Source organism: Thalassophryne amazonica, chromosome 13 (assembly GCF_902500255.1).
Source record: "Thalassophryne amazonica chromosome 13, fThaAma1.1, whole genome shotgun sequence".
In the NCBI taxonomy this organism is placed as follows: domain Eukaryota; kingdom Metazoa; phylum Chordata; class Actinopteri; order Batrachoidiformes; family Batrachoididae; genus Thalassophryne; species Thalassophryne amazonica.
In genome coordinates, this window is record NC_047115.1 from 97,440,268 (window position 1) to 97,456,343 (window position 16,076).

The 16,076-nt window shown below is 42.5% G+C and overlaps 1 protein-coding gene across 3 annotated transcripts in view; it reads right to left on the minus strand.

Moving 5' to 3' along the window:
• The window catches only part of LOC117523188, a 64,764-nt gene that overhangs the window by 17,814 nt on the left and 30,874 nt on the right, over positions 1–16,076 (minus strand). For all 3 annotated transcript variants that reach the window (XM_034184632.1, XM_034184631.1, XM_034184630.1), the window contains exon 4: positions 6,082–6,180. In XM_034184632.1, coding sequence (XP_034040523.1) covers positions 6,082–6,180 — 99 coding nt within the window. The remainder of the gene's footprint in view (positions 1–6,081; positions 6,181–16,076) is intronic.

The following is a 16,076-nucleotide window of genomic DNA, read 5'->3' on the forward strand; positions in this document are numbered from 1 at the left end:
CCCAGTGGATCCCGAGCAGCTGGGAAAGCAGGCCGGCTGGGTGACTGTGAGGAGGAAGCGTAGTCCTAAACAGAAGCCCCGTGTACACCGCCAACCCGTTCACATCTCTAACCGTTTTTCCCCACTCGGCGACACACCCGCCGAGGATCAAACTCTGGTTATTGGCGACTCTGTTTTGAGAAATGTGAAGTTAGCAACACCAGCAACCATAGTCAATTGTCTTCCGGGGGCCAGAGCAGGCGACACTGAAGGAAATTTAAAGTGCTGGCTAAGGCTAAGCATAAATTTGGTAAGATTGTAATTCACGTCGGCAGTAATGACACCCGGTTACGCCAATCAGAGGTCACTAAAATTAACATTGAATCGGTGTGTAACTTTGCAAAAACAATGTCGGACTCTGTAGTTTTCTCTGGGCCCCTCCCCAATCGGACCGGGAGTGACATGTTTAGCCGCATGTTCTCCTTGAATTGCTGGCTGTCTGAGTGGTGTCCAAAAAATGAGGTGGGCTTCATAGATAATTGGCAAAGCTTCTGGGGAAAACCTGGTTTTGTTAGGAGAGACGGCATCCATCCCACTTTGGATGGAGCAGCTCTCATCTCTAGAAATCTGGCCAATTTTCTTAAATCCTCCAAACCGTGACTATCCAGGGTTGGGACCAGGAAGCAGAGTTGTAGTCTTACACACCTCTCTGCAGCTTCTCTCCCCCTGCCATCCCCTCATTACCCCATCCCCGTAGAGACGGTGCCTGCTCCCAGACCACCAACAACCAGTAAAATCTATTTAAGCATAAAAATTCAAAAAGAAAAAATAATATAGCACCTTCAACTACACCACAGACTAAAACAGTTAATGTGGTCTATTAAACATTAGGTCTCTCTCTTCTAAGTCCCTGTTAGTAAATGATATAATAATTGATCAACATATTGATTTATTCTGCCTTACAGAAACCTGGTTACAGCAGGATGAATATGTTAGTTTAAATGAGTCAACACCCCCGAGTCACACTAACTGTCAGAATGCTCGTAGCACGGGCCGAGGCGGAGGATTAGCAGCAATCTTCCACTCCAGCTTATTAATTAATCAAAAACCCAGAGCTTTAATTCATTTGAAAGCTTGACTCTTAGTCTTGTCCATCCAAATTGGAAGTCCCAAAAACCAGTTTTATTTGTTATTATCTATCGTCCACCTGTTCGTTACAGTGAGTTTCTCTGTGAATTTTCAGACCTTTTGTCTGACTTAGTGCTTAGCTCAGATAAGATAATTATAGTGGGTGATTTTAACATCCACATAGATGCTGAGAATGACAGCCTCAACACTGCATTTAATCTATTGTTAGACTCAATTGGCTTTGCTCAAAATGTAAATGAGTCCACCCACCACTTTAATCACACTTTAGATCTTGTTCTGACTTATGGTATGGAAATTGAAGACTTAACAGTATTCCCTGAAAACCCCCTTCTGTCTGATCATTTCTTAATAACATTTACATTTACTTTAATGGACTACCCAGCAGTGGGGAATAAGTTTCATTACAGTAGAAGTCTTTCAGAAAGCGCTGTAACTAGGTTTAAGGATATGGTTCCTTCTTTGTTATGTTCTCCAATGCCATATACCAACACAGTGCAGAGTAGCTACCTAAACTCTGTGAGTGAGATAGATTATCTCGTCAATAGTTTTACATCCTCATTGAAGACAACTTTGGATGCTGTAGCTCCTCTGAAAAAGAGAGCCTTAAATCAGAAGTGCCTGACTCCGTGGTATAACTCACAAACTTGCAGCTTAAAGCAGATAACCCGTAAGTTGGAGAGGAAATGGCGTCTCACTAATTTATAAGATCTTCACTTAGCCTGGAAAAAGAGTCTGTTGCTCTATAAAAAAGCCCTCCGTAAAGCTAGGACATCTTACTACTCATCACTAATTGAAGAAAATAAGAACCCCAGGTTTCTTTTCAGCACTGTAGCCAGGCTGACTAAGAGTCAAAGCTCTATTGAGCCGAGTATTCCTTTAACTTTAACTAGTAATGACTTCATGACTTTCTTTGCTAATAAAATTTTAACTATTAGAGAAAAAATTACTCATAACCATCCCAAAGACATATTGTTATCTTTGGCTGCTTTCAGTAATGCTGGTATTTGGTTAGACTCTTTCTCTCCAATTGTTCTGTCTGAGTTATTTTCATTAGTTACTTCATCCAAACCATCAACGTGTCTATTAGACCCCATTCCTACCAGGCTGCTCAAGGAAGCCCTACCATTAATTAATGATTCGATCTTAAATATGATCAATCTATCTTTGTTAGTTGGCTATGTACCACAGGCTTTTAAGGTGGCAGTAATTAAACCATTACTTAAAAAGCCATCACTTGACCCAGCTATCTTAGCTAATTATAGGCCAATCTCCAACCTTCCCTTTCTCTCAAAAGTTCTTGAAAGGGTAGTTGTAAAACAGCTAACAGATCATCTGCAGAGGAATGGTCTATTTGAAGAGTTTCAGTCTGGTTTTAGAATTCATCATAGTACAGAAACAGCAATAGTGAAGGTTACTGTTGGGAAAGTGTAGTGACACGGACCCACAACAGGGGGCGCAAATGAACGGTCAATAGATGAGCCAAATATAACAATTTAATGTTGTGAATGTGCACAACGAACATACAGACAATCTCAGAATATCATAACAGTCAATACACAAAGGTGACGTGTGGGCAGGCTCGAGGATAGAAGACGTCTGTCCTAAGAAGAGCCGGAACCACACGATTTCCGCCGCCCCAGAACCTGGTGAATACTGGAGCCGCCAAGTCCCGAATTCCCAGGTGATCACCGTCCCCCGACTGTCGGATCTGGTACTGCTGGCGAAGAACAAAGACAGTCAAGTGTGGGTGTGCGTACACCCAGTAACACAACGGTGGGAATGCCACCTCCACCTCTCACTCAATAACTTGCAGAGTACTGTGGATTCCTCAGGGGAAAAGAGTGCCTTCAGCGCTCTCACAGCTTCCACCGACGGAGGAACTGGTACTCCTGCAAACACTGACAATATACAAATATTGCAATTACAAAACGGCTGAGGATATTACCTCCAATGAAGTATGATATCTCGGCAACGAGGTGGAGATGACGTCTGGTCTTTATGGAGTGAGATGATGTTGAGTAGATGGGTGACAGCTGTCAAGAGGTAATGAGCGACAGCTATCACCCCCGGCTGTGTCCATGGCGGCAGCGCCCTCTCGTGCCTGAAGCCCGCACTTCAGGCAGGGCGCCCTCTGGTGGTGGGCCAGCAGTACCTCCTCTTCTGGCGGCCCACACAACAGTTACAAATTATCTTCTTATGGCCTCAGACAGTGGACTCATCTCTGTGCTCGTCCTGTTAGACCTCAGTGCTGCTTTTGATACTGTTGACCATAAAATTTTATTACAGAGATTAGAGCATGCCCTAGGTATTAAAGGCACTGCACTGCGGTGGTTTGAATCATATTCATCTAATAGATTACAATTTGTTCATGTAAATGGGGAATCTTCTTCACAGACTAAGGTTAATTATGGAGTTCCACAACGTTCTGTGCTAGGACCAATTTTATTCACTTTATACATGCTTCCCTTAGGCAGTATTATTAGACAGCATTGCTTAAATTTTCATTGTTACGCAGATGATACCCAGCTTTATCTATCCATGAAGCCAGAGGACACACACCAATTAGTTAAACTGCAGGAATGTCTTTCAGACATAAAGACATGGATGACCTCTAATTTCCTGCTTTTAAATTCAGATAAAACTGAAGTTATGTACTTGGCCCCACAAATCTTAGAAACATGGTGTCTAACCAGATCCTTACTCTGGATGGCATTACCCTGACCTCTAGTAATACTGTGAGAATCTTGGAGTCATTTTGATCAGGATATGTCCTTCAATGCACATATTAAGCAAATATGTAGGACTGCTTTTTTGCATTTGCGCAATATCTCTAAAATTAGAAAGGTCTTGTCTCAGAGTGATGCTGAAAAACTAATTCATGCATTTATTTCCTCTAGGCTGGACTATTGTAATTCATTATTATCAGGTTGTCCTAAAAATTCCCTGAAAAGCCTTCAGTTAATTCAAAATGCTGCAGCTAGAGTACTGACAGGGACTAGAAGGAGAGAGCATATTTCACCCCATATTGGCCTCTCTTCATTGGCTTCCTGTTAATTCTAGAATAGAATTTAAAATTCTTTTTCTTACTTATAAGGTTTTGAATAATCACCTTCGCCTCACCGACTGCCTTTTTGTGTACCAGACCCTCCACCAGTATTTTCGATAAAGCCTTCTATGTCCAACCAGCTGTCTGTGAGTTTGCATTGTGCCTTCTACTTCCTGCTGTGTCCTGCACTCCTGAGAACCATGACAGTTGTGAGTTTAAAAGATTACACACATTGGGCCTCATGTATCAATGTTGCGCACTTGTGGCGTAAATTTACGGCGTAAACTTGAAATACATGAAAGTCGCCGTGACATGTATCAAGCAGTGCGCACCTGTCCATTTCCAGCGTACGCCTGACGTTATCTTGATAAATGCGGCGGGTGGAAACGATCGTAATTATAATAAACACGCCCATAAATATTCAGGCTCCACTTCAGACACACCCTCATTTTACGACATGGAAGCCAGGAAGACGGCAATGAAAAAGAACTTCACCAATCACGACGTGTGCCAATAGAGCGTCAAAAGCAGCCGTTGTATCAATTGTTTTGTAGTATATAATCAATAATGTGTTACAGTGGTCCCTCATTAATTGCTGGAGTTACGTTCTAAAAAATAGCCCGTAATACGCGAAACCGCGACGTAGTCAGTGTTATTTTTTACAATTATTATAGACGTTTCAAAGCTGTAAAACCCCTCACTACACAGTTTATACACGTTCTCAATCAGGCATGAACATTTTCTCACTTTTCTCTCGTGTGTAAACACTCTCAAAGTTCAAACCTTAGTAGGAAAATAATACCAAACTGTTTTCAGGCCCAAACATTTGTTTGAGAAATAAAAATAGAACGTTTTCCTATAAATAATTATGATGGCATTTAGAACTAACAAATTAATTTTAACGATCAACGAACGAGGTCGGACACATAAGAAATTATTAATAGTGACTCACCAGTATTTCACAGATCGGGCCTCTGCGTCCTGGCACCTTTTCCCACTCACACCTCGCTGCAGCAGGTGTGTGTTTCCGTGTGACAAACACAGTTATGAGTAGTTGTTGGCGCTCTTTTCTCTTCTGGGCAACAAGATTCTTATAAACAGATATGCAGAACACAGAACACTGTAAAAAAAAAGGCATGCAAAATTGGACTAAATACTCCGCGAGACTCCGAGGCCACGACAGGTGAACGGCGTTATAGCGAGGGACCACTGTATTCTCTTTTCACGTCAATAATTCTTGACGTGGATATTTGCTCGCTCAATTAATAAGACGCGCCTAATCTGTCAGATTTCTTTATTTTTTAAATGTATTTCTGTATTTTATTGTGACAATCGAATGGAGATGACAAAACCTGGTTGCAGGACGGGCGAATTAAGGGAATGACGAAACTACAGTTGTTATTATCAATTTCATAGTCTACAACGATCACACCACATGAAGTTAAGCTCAGCGCTGCTCTGGCTCCAGGCTCGAAGTCTGGAGAAAAAGGCGAGCAGCGCTTTCTTTGCAGTCAGCGCTGTGGCCATGGATCGTGCTCCATAACAATCGTGCAAAGGCGGGATTTGTATTGATTATTATGTAGTATAATTAGGAAAGTGTTATTTATGTAACATATGCATTGATTTGTATAATGGCACTGTTTATCATGTTGATCATTTTCATTTTTATGTGGATTCCAGCGCTGGTTCATTTTGGTGTATAATTTACACCACCTCTCGACCTGGTATACATTTTCAGCACAGCGTATGCCAACGACCACACTGATAAATGCCAAGTAGCCGTTTTGGCGTACACCCCATAGATGCTCAAATATCGCCATACGCAACGTTGATACATGAGGCTCATTCTGCTTGTTATTGTGTGACTTGATCTCTTGGCCCTGGCTTTCTTTGATCACTCAGCATACCTCTTTCACCATGTTGTCCTCCTGTTGCACTTCGGTTTCATCGTTTTTGGCTTCTTCAGATTTGGTAAATCCCACTCTCTGGAGAATTTGAAGCCAAACCTGCAGCACAATAATAGACCATGAATATGACCATAGGAAAACAGGAGGAACTGTGCTCACTGTCATGTCTGATCACTGTGAAAATCAAGATCAGGGGTCACCAACCCTGCTCCTGGGGGTCACCAGACTGGTTTTTCCATGTCTGATAACCACAACTGATTAGTCACATCAGGTGTTTCCAAACTGTTGAATGTCTGAGCACACCATACTGAGCGGGGGGGGAGCAGGCAGCTAACCAAAATGTTAGCTTCAATAACCGCTAATCAGCTAACTGAAACATTTTCTTTTAGAACGCTAAACTGATAAACTGACAAAAAATTTATTGGAACCTACAGCTAACTGATGACTTTCAGTACTGTCTCCGGTACACTCTCAGCCATGGCGGTGAAAACTCCACGGATCCGCGGGATTCCACAGATTTCATCATGGGGAGGAGGGAGGGGGGTGTCCGTGATGTACTCTGTAACTGTGATTGTCATTGAGTTAGGAAAATGGCCGCAAAGAGTGTTTTTTTTATGATATTATATGGCTTTTCTAAATCCGTGGATTTTCGAGGACGTTTTGTCCTGTCAAGTTTGATTTACGACAGTGAAGACCGTATTATGCGGGCTGGTTTGTGAGCCGCCAATTAACTAGAGGAGAAGAAGCAGCAGCAGCAGGATGGCACACCGCAGTGTGAAGATTTTTTTCTCTTCCCATTTTATCGGTGCACTTTTCTCCGTGTTTCATTTTATCATTTCAATCAATCAATCAATTTTTTTTTTATATAGCGCCAAATCACAACAAACAGTTGCCCCAAGGCGCTTTATATTGTAAGGCAAGGCCATACAATAATTATGTAAAACCCCAACGGTCAAAACGACCCCCCTGTGAGCAAGCACTTGGCTACAGTGGAAGGAAAAACTCCCTTTTAACAGGAAGAAACCTCCAGCAGAACCAGGCTCAGGGAGGGGCAGTCTTCTGCTGGGACTGGTTGGGGCTGAGGGAGAGAACCAGGAAAAGACATGCTGTGGAGGGAGCAGAGATCGATCACTAATGATTAAATGCAGAGTGGTGCATACAGAGCAAAAAGAGAAAGAAACAGTGCATCATGGGAACCCCCCCAGCAGTCTACGTCTATAGCAGCATAACTAAGGGATGGTTCAGGGTCACCTGATCCAGCCCTAACTATAAGCTTTAGCAAAAAGGAAAGTTTTAAGCCTAATCTTAAAGTAGAGAGGGTGTCTGTCTCCCTGATCTGAATTGGGAGCTGGTTCCACAGGAGAGGAGCCTGAAAGCTGAAGGCTCTGCCTCCCATTCTACTCTTACAAACCCTAGGAACTACAAGTAAGCCCTGCAGTCTGAGAGCGAAGCGCTCTATTAGGGTGATATGGTACTACGAGGTCCCTAAGATAAGATGGGACCTGATTATTCAAAACCTTATAAGTAAGAGAAGAATTTTAAATTCTATTCTAGAATTAACAGGAAGCCAATGAAGAGAGGCCAATATGGGTGAGATATGCTCTCTCCTTCTAGTCCCCGTCAGTACTCTAGCTGCAGCATTTTGAATTAACTGAAGGCTTTTTAGGGAACTTTTAGGACAACCTGATAATAATGAATTACAATAGTCCAGCCTAGAGGAAATAAATGCATGAATTAGTTTTTCAGCATCACTCTGAGACAAGACCCTTTCTGATTTTAGAGATATTGCGTAAATGCAAAAAAGCAGTCCTACATATTTGTTTAATATGCGCTTTGAATGACATATCCTGATCAAAAATGACTCCAAGATTTCTCACAGTATTACTATAGGTCAGGGTAATGCCATCCAGAGTAAGGATCTGGTTAGACACCATGTTTCTAAGATTTGTGGGGCAAGTACAATTACTTCAGTTTTATCTGAGTTAAAAGCTGGAAATTAGAGGTCATCCATGTCTTTATGTCTGTAAGACAATCCTGCAGTTTAGCTAATGGTGTGTGTGTCCTCTGGCTTCATGGATAGATAAAGCTGGGTATCATCTGCGTAACAATGAAAATTTAAGCAATACCGTCTAATAATACTGCCTAAGGGAAGCATGTATAAAGTGAATAAAATTGGTCCTAGCACAGAACCTTGTGGAACTCCATAATTAACTTTAGTCTGTGAAGACGATTCCCCATTTACATGAACAAATTGTAATCTATTAGACAAATATGATTCAAACCACCGCAGCGCAGTGCCTTTAATACCTATGGCATGCTCTAATCTCTGTAATAAATTTTATGGTCAACAGTATCAAAGCAGCACTGAGGTCTAACAGAACAAGCACAGAGATGAGTCCACTGTCCGAGGCCATAAGAAGATCATTTGTAACCTTCACTAATGCTGTTTCTGTACTATGATGAATTCTAAAACCTGACTGAAACTCTTCAAATAGACCATTCCTCTGCAGATGATCAGTTAGCTGTTTTACAACTACCCTTTCAAGAATTTTTGAGAGAAAAGGAAGGTTGGAGATTGGCCTATAATTAGCTAAGATAGCTGGGTCAAGTGATGGCTTTTTAAGTAATGGTTTAATTACTGCCACCTTAAAGCCTGTGGTACATAGCCAACTAACAAGATAGATTGATCATATTAAGATCGAAGCATTAAATAATGGTAGGGCTTCCTTGAGCAGCCGGTAGGAATGGGGTCTAATAAACATGTTGATGGTTTGGATGAAGTAACTAATGAAAATAACTCAGACAGAACAATCGGAGAGAAAGAGTCTAACCAAATACCGGCATCACTGAAAGTAGCCAAAGATAACGATACGTCTTGGGATGGTTATGAGTAATTTTTTCTCTAATAGTTAAAATTTTGTAGCAAAGAACGTCATGAAGTCATTACTAGTTAAAGTTAATGGAATACTCAGCTCAATAGAGCTCTGACTCTTTGTCAGCCTGGCTACAGTGCTGAAAAGAACCTGGGGTGTTTCTATTTTCTTCAATTAGTGATGAGTAGAAAGATGTCCTAGCTTACGGAGGGCTTTTTTTATAGAGCAAACAGACTCTTTTTCCAGGCTAAGTGAAGATCTTCTAAATTAGTGAGACGCCATTCCTCTCCAACTTACGGGTTATCTGCTTTAAGCTACGAGTTTGTGAGTTATACCACGGAGTCAGGCACTTCTGATTTAAAGCTCTCTTTTTTAGAGGAGCTACAGCATCCAAAGTTGTCTTCAATGAGGATGTAAAACTATGACGAGATACTCTATCTCACTTACAGAGTTTAGGTAGCTACTCTGCACTGTGTTGGTATATGGCATTAGAGACATAAAGAAGGAATCACATCCTTAAACCTAGTACAGTGCTTTCGGAAAGACTTCTAGTGTAATGAAACTTATTCAGTCCATCAGAGTAAATGTAAATGTTATTAAGAAATGATCAGACAGAAGGGAGTTTTCAGGAATACTGTTAAGTCTTCTATTTCCATACCATAAGTCAGAACAAGATCTAGATAGATTTAAAGTGGTGGGTTGGACTCATTACTTTTGAGCAAAGCCAATAGGAGTCTAATTAATAGATTAACTGCAGTGTTAAGGCTGTCATTCTCAGCATCTGTGTGGATGTTTAAAACGCCCCCACTATAATATCTTATCTGGAGCTAAGCACTAAGTCAGACAAAAGGTCTGATAAATTCACAGAGAAATCACAGTAACGACCAGTGTGGACGATAGATAATAACAAATAAACTGGTTTTTGGGACTTCAATTAGGATGGACAAGACTAAGAGTCAAGCTTTCAAATGAATTAAAGCTCTGTCTGGGTTTTGATAATTAATAAGCTGGAATGGAAGATTGTGCTAATCCTCCGCCCCGGCCCGTGCTACGAGCATTCTGACAGTTAGTGTGACTCAGGGGTGTTGACTCATTTAAACTAACATATCATCCTGCTGTAACCAGGTTTCTGTAAGGCAGAATAAATCAATATGTTGATCAATTATTATATCATTTACCAACAGGGACTTAGAAGAGAGAGACCTAATGTTTAATAGACCACATTAACTGTTTAGTCTGTGGTTGCAGTGAAGGTGCTATATTATTTTTTCTTTTTGAATTTTTATGCTTAAATAGATTTTTGCTGGTTATTGGTAGTCTGGGAGCAGGCACCGTCTCTACGGGGATGGGGTAATGAGGGGATGGCAGGGGGAGAGAAGCTGCAGAGAGGTGTGTAAGACTACAACTCTGCTTCCTGGTCCCAACCCTGGATAATCACGGTTTGGAGGATTTAGAAAATTGGCCAGATTTCTAGCAATGAGAGCTGCTCCATCCAAAGTGGGATGGATGCCGTCTCTCCTAACAAGAACCCAGGTTTTCCCCAGAAGCTTTGCCAATTATCTATGAAGCCCACCTAATTTTTTGGACACCACTCAGACAGCCAGCAATCAAGGAGAACATGCGGCTAAACATGTCACTCCGGTCTGATTGGGGAGGGGCCCAGAGAAAACTACAGAGTCGGACATTGTTTTGCAAAGTTACACAACGATTTAATGTAATTTTAGTGACCTCGATTGGCGTAACCGGGTGTCATTACTGCCGACGTGAATTACAATCTTACCAAATTACGCTTAGCCTTAGCCAGCAGTTTCAAATTTCCTTCAAGTCGCACTGCTCTGGCCCCCGGAGAGACAACTATGTTGCTGGTGTCGCTAACTTCACATTTCGCAAAAAACAGAGTCGCCAAGAACCAGAGTTTGACTCCTCGGCGGGTGTGTCGCGAGTGGGGAAAACACGGTTAGAGATGTGAACGGGTGTGGCGGTGTACACGGGGCTTCTGTTTAGGGCTACGCTTCCTCCTCACAGTCACCCAGTCAGCCTGCTTTCCCGGCTGCTAGGGATCTGCCAGGGGATAACTAACGGCGGCTAAGCTACCTTGGTCAGCACCGACTACAGGGGCCTGGCTAGCTGTAGAATTTTCCACGGTGCGGAGCCGAGTCTCCAATTCGCCCAGCCTGGCCTCCAAAGCTACGAATAAGCTACACTTATTACAAGTACCGTTACTGCTAAAGGAGGCGAGAATAACTAAACATTTCACACCCAGAGCAGAAAAGTGCAGGGAGACAGGGAGAAGCCGCCATGCTAAATCGGCTAAGAGCTAGTAGCTACGTAAGCTAGCGGATTCCTAAAAAACGCAAAGTGAATAATGTGTAAATAATTTAGAGGTGATTCAGCGAGGGAGTGCTTTAGTTAAGGCACATAAAGATTACACTGTGAAACAAATCGTAATCTAGATAACTAGATCAATCTAACTGCGCAGATTAAACAGCTAACAGATACAGAAAAAACACCGCTGTGATCCGGAACAGGAAGTGATACAATACCGCAGTGAGAGCCAACCACCAGTAGAGGCCTTTGCAGTCAAGTTTTAAAAAGAAGTTTGTGTTATGTCGGTGTTGTGGAGGGACATCGTACAGAGGAGGACGGATGAGAAAGACGACTGTTGGGAAGGTGTCGTAGCACGGACCCACAACAGGGGGCGCAAATGAAGGACAATGATAAGCCAAAAAGTAACAATTTAATGTTGTGATAATACACAACTAAATTTACAGAAATTTGCACAGTCAATTAACACCAGGTGACGTGTGGGCAGGCTCGAAATAGAAGACCCCGCGAGAGAGAAGCCGCGTCCCACACGGCTTCCACCACCAATGGTCTGAAGAAACCGGAGCCGCAAGTCCCAGAGTCCCAGGTGGCCTCTGTCTTCGGCTGTCGACCCTGGTACTGCTGGCAGAAAGCAGAGATAAGATGAATGAGTGTGAGTCCGCACACTCAGTAATCCACAGTCCATAACAGTAGGAGGGAGCACCTCCACCTCCAATCACACACTCATGCAGCTCCTGGTTAACCACTTAGGGGTTGGGGTGTGAGGCGAAGCCGTCGCTGTCACACCAAACGCCAATCCCCCAAACAAGGCAACACTCCAGGAAAACGGCTGCAACAGAAGTTCAGGTTATTACACACAAAGTGTCAGTCAGCAGAGAAATTACCTCTTCAATAGTAGCGATTTCTCGGAGAGGAGGTGGAGTTGCAGTCCGGCTTTTATGATGGTTGATGATGAACGAGTGACAGCTGGTGCAGAGGATGAATGACAGCTGTCACTTCTTCTGGTCGGCGCCCTGCTTGGAGCCCGCACCTAAGCAGGGCGCCCCTTGGTGGTGGTGGGCCAGCAGTACCCCTCTTCAGCGGCCCACATAACGACGACGTAAAAAAGACAACGGAATCAAGAATCCATGGAATTGGCACTGGCTCGAGTTTAAAGTAGGAAATGAATACTTTAATAAACATATCCGAAGAAGAAAAAACCGGGAAAAGCATACTGCAACCCGTGCCATCAGGATGTTAAGTATGGATCTGGAGGAAGAAACACTCGGTGATCTATTCAGGCAAAGAAGCACATCGAACTGGTTAAACTGAAGCTGTCAAATTACAGATTAACAGGTATTCTCTTTTTTTTCATGTGAAATTTACTTAAAATTGAAGGTGTTTATGAATAACTGAAATGATCAGTGTTCTGGTTTATTATGGCCTCAGACAGTGGACTACTCTCTGTGCTTGTCCTGTTAGACCTCAGTGCTGCTTTTGATACTGTTGACCATAAAATTTATTACAGAGATGAGAGCATGCCATAGGTATAAAGGCACTGCGCTGCAGTGGTTTCAATCCCCCTGACAAAATGATGGAATCACCGGCCTCGGAGGATGTTCATTCAGTTGTTTAATTTGTAGAAAAAAGCAGATCACAGACATGACACAAAACTAAAGTCATTTCAAATGGCAACTTTCTGGCTTAGAAACACTATAAGAAATCAGGAAAACTAATTGTGGCAGTCAGTAACGGTTACTTTTTAGACCAAGCAGAGGGAAAAATATGGACTCACTCAATTCTGAGGAAAAAATGATGGAATCATGAAAAACAAACGAACGCTCCAACACATCCTAGTATTTTGTTGCACCACCTCTGGCTTTTCTAACCGCTTGCAGTCTCTGAGCATGGACTAATGAGTGACAAACAGTACTCTTATCAATCTGGCTCCAACTTTCTCTGATTGCTGTTGCCAGATCAGCTTTGCAGGTTGGAGCCTTGTCATGGACCATTTCTTCAACTTCCCAAAGATTTTCAATTGGATTAAGATCCAGACTATTTGCAGGCCATGACATAATCTTATGTGTCTTTTGTTTTCAGAGTTTTTGCTCTATGGCAAGATGCATTATCATCTTGAAAAATGATTTCATCATCCCCAACATCCTTTCAATTGATGGGATAAGAAAAGTGTCCAAAATATCAACGTAAACTTGTGCATTTATTGATGTGAATGACAGCCATCTCCCCAGTGCCTTTACCTGACATGCAGCCCCATATCATCAATGACTGTAGAAATTACATGTTTCTTCAGGCAGTCATCTTTATAAATCTCATTGGAACGGCACCAAACAAAAGTTCCAGCATCATCACCTTGCCCAATGCAGATTTGAGATTCATCACTGAATATGACTTTCATCCAGTCATCCACAGTCCACGATTGCTTTTCCTTAGCCCATTGTAACCTTGTTTTTTCTGTTTAGGTGTTAATGATGGCTTTCGTTTGCTTTTCTGTATGTAAATCCCATTCCTTTAGGCGGTTTCTTATAGTTCGGTCACAGACGTTGACTCCAGTTTCCTCCCATTCGGTCCTCATGTTTTGTTGTGCATTTTCAATTTTTGAGACATATTGCTTTAAGTTTTCTTCCTTGGTCTACCAGTATGTTTGCCTTTAACAACCTTCCCATGTTTGTATTTGGTCCAGAGTTTAGACACAGCTGACTGTGAACAACCAACATCTTTTGCAACATTGCGTGATGATTTACCCTCTTTTAAGAGTTTGATAATCCTCTCCTTTGTTTCAATTGACATCTCTCGTGTTGGAGCCATGATTCATGTCAGTCCACTTGGTGCAACAGCTCTCCAAGGTGTGATCACTCCTTTTTAGATGCAGACTAAAGAGCAGATCTGATTTGATGCAGGTGTTAGTTTTGGGGATGAAAATTTACAGGGTGATTCCATAATTTATTCCTCAGAATTGATCCCATATTGTTTTCCCTCTGCTTGGTCTAAACAAGTAACCATTACTGACTGCCACAATTATTTTTTCTGATTTCTTATAGTGTTTCTTAAAGCCAGAAAGTTGCCATTAGAAATGACTTTAGTTTTGTGTCATGTCTGTGATCTGCTTTTTTTCTACAAAATTAAACAACTGAAGGAACATCCTCCAAGGCCGGTGATTCCATAATTATTGCCAGGGGTTGTAATAGATTACAATTTGTTCTGTAAATGGGGAATCTTCTTCACAGACTAAGGTTAATTATGGAGTTCCACAAGGTTCTGTGCTAGGACCAATTTTATTCACTTTATACACGCTTCCCTTAGGCAGTATTATTAGAAAGCATCGCTTAAATTTTCATTGTTACACAGATGATACCCAGCTTTATCTATCCATGAAGCCAGAGGACAACACCAATTAGTTAAACTGCAGAATGTCTTTCAGACATAAAGACATGGATGACCTCTAATTTCCTGCTTTTAAATTCAGATAAACTGAAGTTATTGTACGTGGCCCCACAAATCTTAGAAACATGGTGTCTAACCAGATCCTTACTCTGGATGGAATTACCCTGACCTCTAGTAATACTGTGAGAAATCCTGGAGTCATTTTTGATCAGGATATGTCCGTCAATGCGCATATTAAGCAAATATGTAGGACTGCTTTTTTGCATTTGCGCAATATCTCTAAAATTAGAAAGGTCTTATCTCAGAGTGATGCTGAAAAACTAATTCATGCATTTATTTCCTCTAGGCTAATTCATTATTATCAGGTTGTCCTAAAAGTTCCCTGAAAAGCCTTCAGTTAATTCAAAATGCTGCAGCTAGAGTACTGACAGGGACTAAAAGAGAGAGCATATTTCACCCATATTGGCCTCTCTTGATTGGCTTCCTGTTAATTCTAGAACAGAATTTAAAATTCTTCTTCTTACTTATAAGGTTTTGAATAATCAGGTCCCATCTTATCTTAGGGACCTCATAGTAACATATCACCCCAATAGAGCGCTTCGCTCTCAGACTGCAGGCTTACTTGTAGTTCCTAGGGTTTGTAAGTGTTGTGAAAGTGTAGGAACACGGACCCACAACAGGGGGCGCAAATGAACGGACAATGGAGGTAGCCAAATAACAACGCTTTACTGTTGTGACAAAAAGCACAACAAACACAACAGATTACAACAATAGACAAGAAGTCAATTCACACAATGTGTCACGTGGGCAGGCTCGAAGATAAGAGACGTCTGTCCAAGCAGAACCGGAACCACACGATTTCCTCCGCCACCGAACCCCGGAATACTGGAGCCGCCAAGTCCCGAACTCCCAGGTGGCCACTGCCTCCGCATGTCGGATCTGGTACTGCTGGCGAGGAACAAAAACAGTTAAAGGTGGGTGCGTGTGCACCCAGCAACCCGTATGGCGGGAAAACCACCTCCTCCTCTCGTCGGAAGAATGTCTGCTACTTCACGCACAAAAGTAACAAAGTGTTAATGTTGACAAAGACAACACAGTTGGCTGAGAACAGTACCTTCAAGGTAGAGCGATATCTCGGCAAAGAGGTGGAGATGTCGTCCTGCTGATATACCACTGCTGATCAGATGATTGGTGACAGCTGTCATAGGCGATAAGTGACAGCTGTCACCCCGGCTGCTCCTGTGAGGCGGCAGCGCCCTCTGGTGCCTGGAGCCCGCACTCCAGACAGGGCGCCCTTTGGTGGTGATGGGCCAGCAGTACCTCCTCTTCAGCGGCCCACACAACAGGACCCCCCCCTCAACGGGCGCCTCCTGGCGCCGACCAGGCTTGTCCGGGTGGCGGCGGGGTAGAAATCGG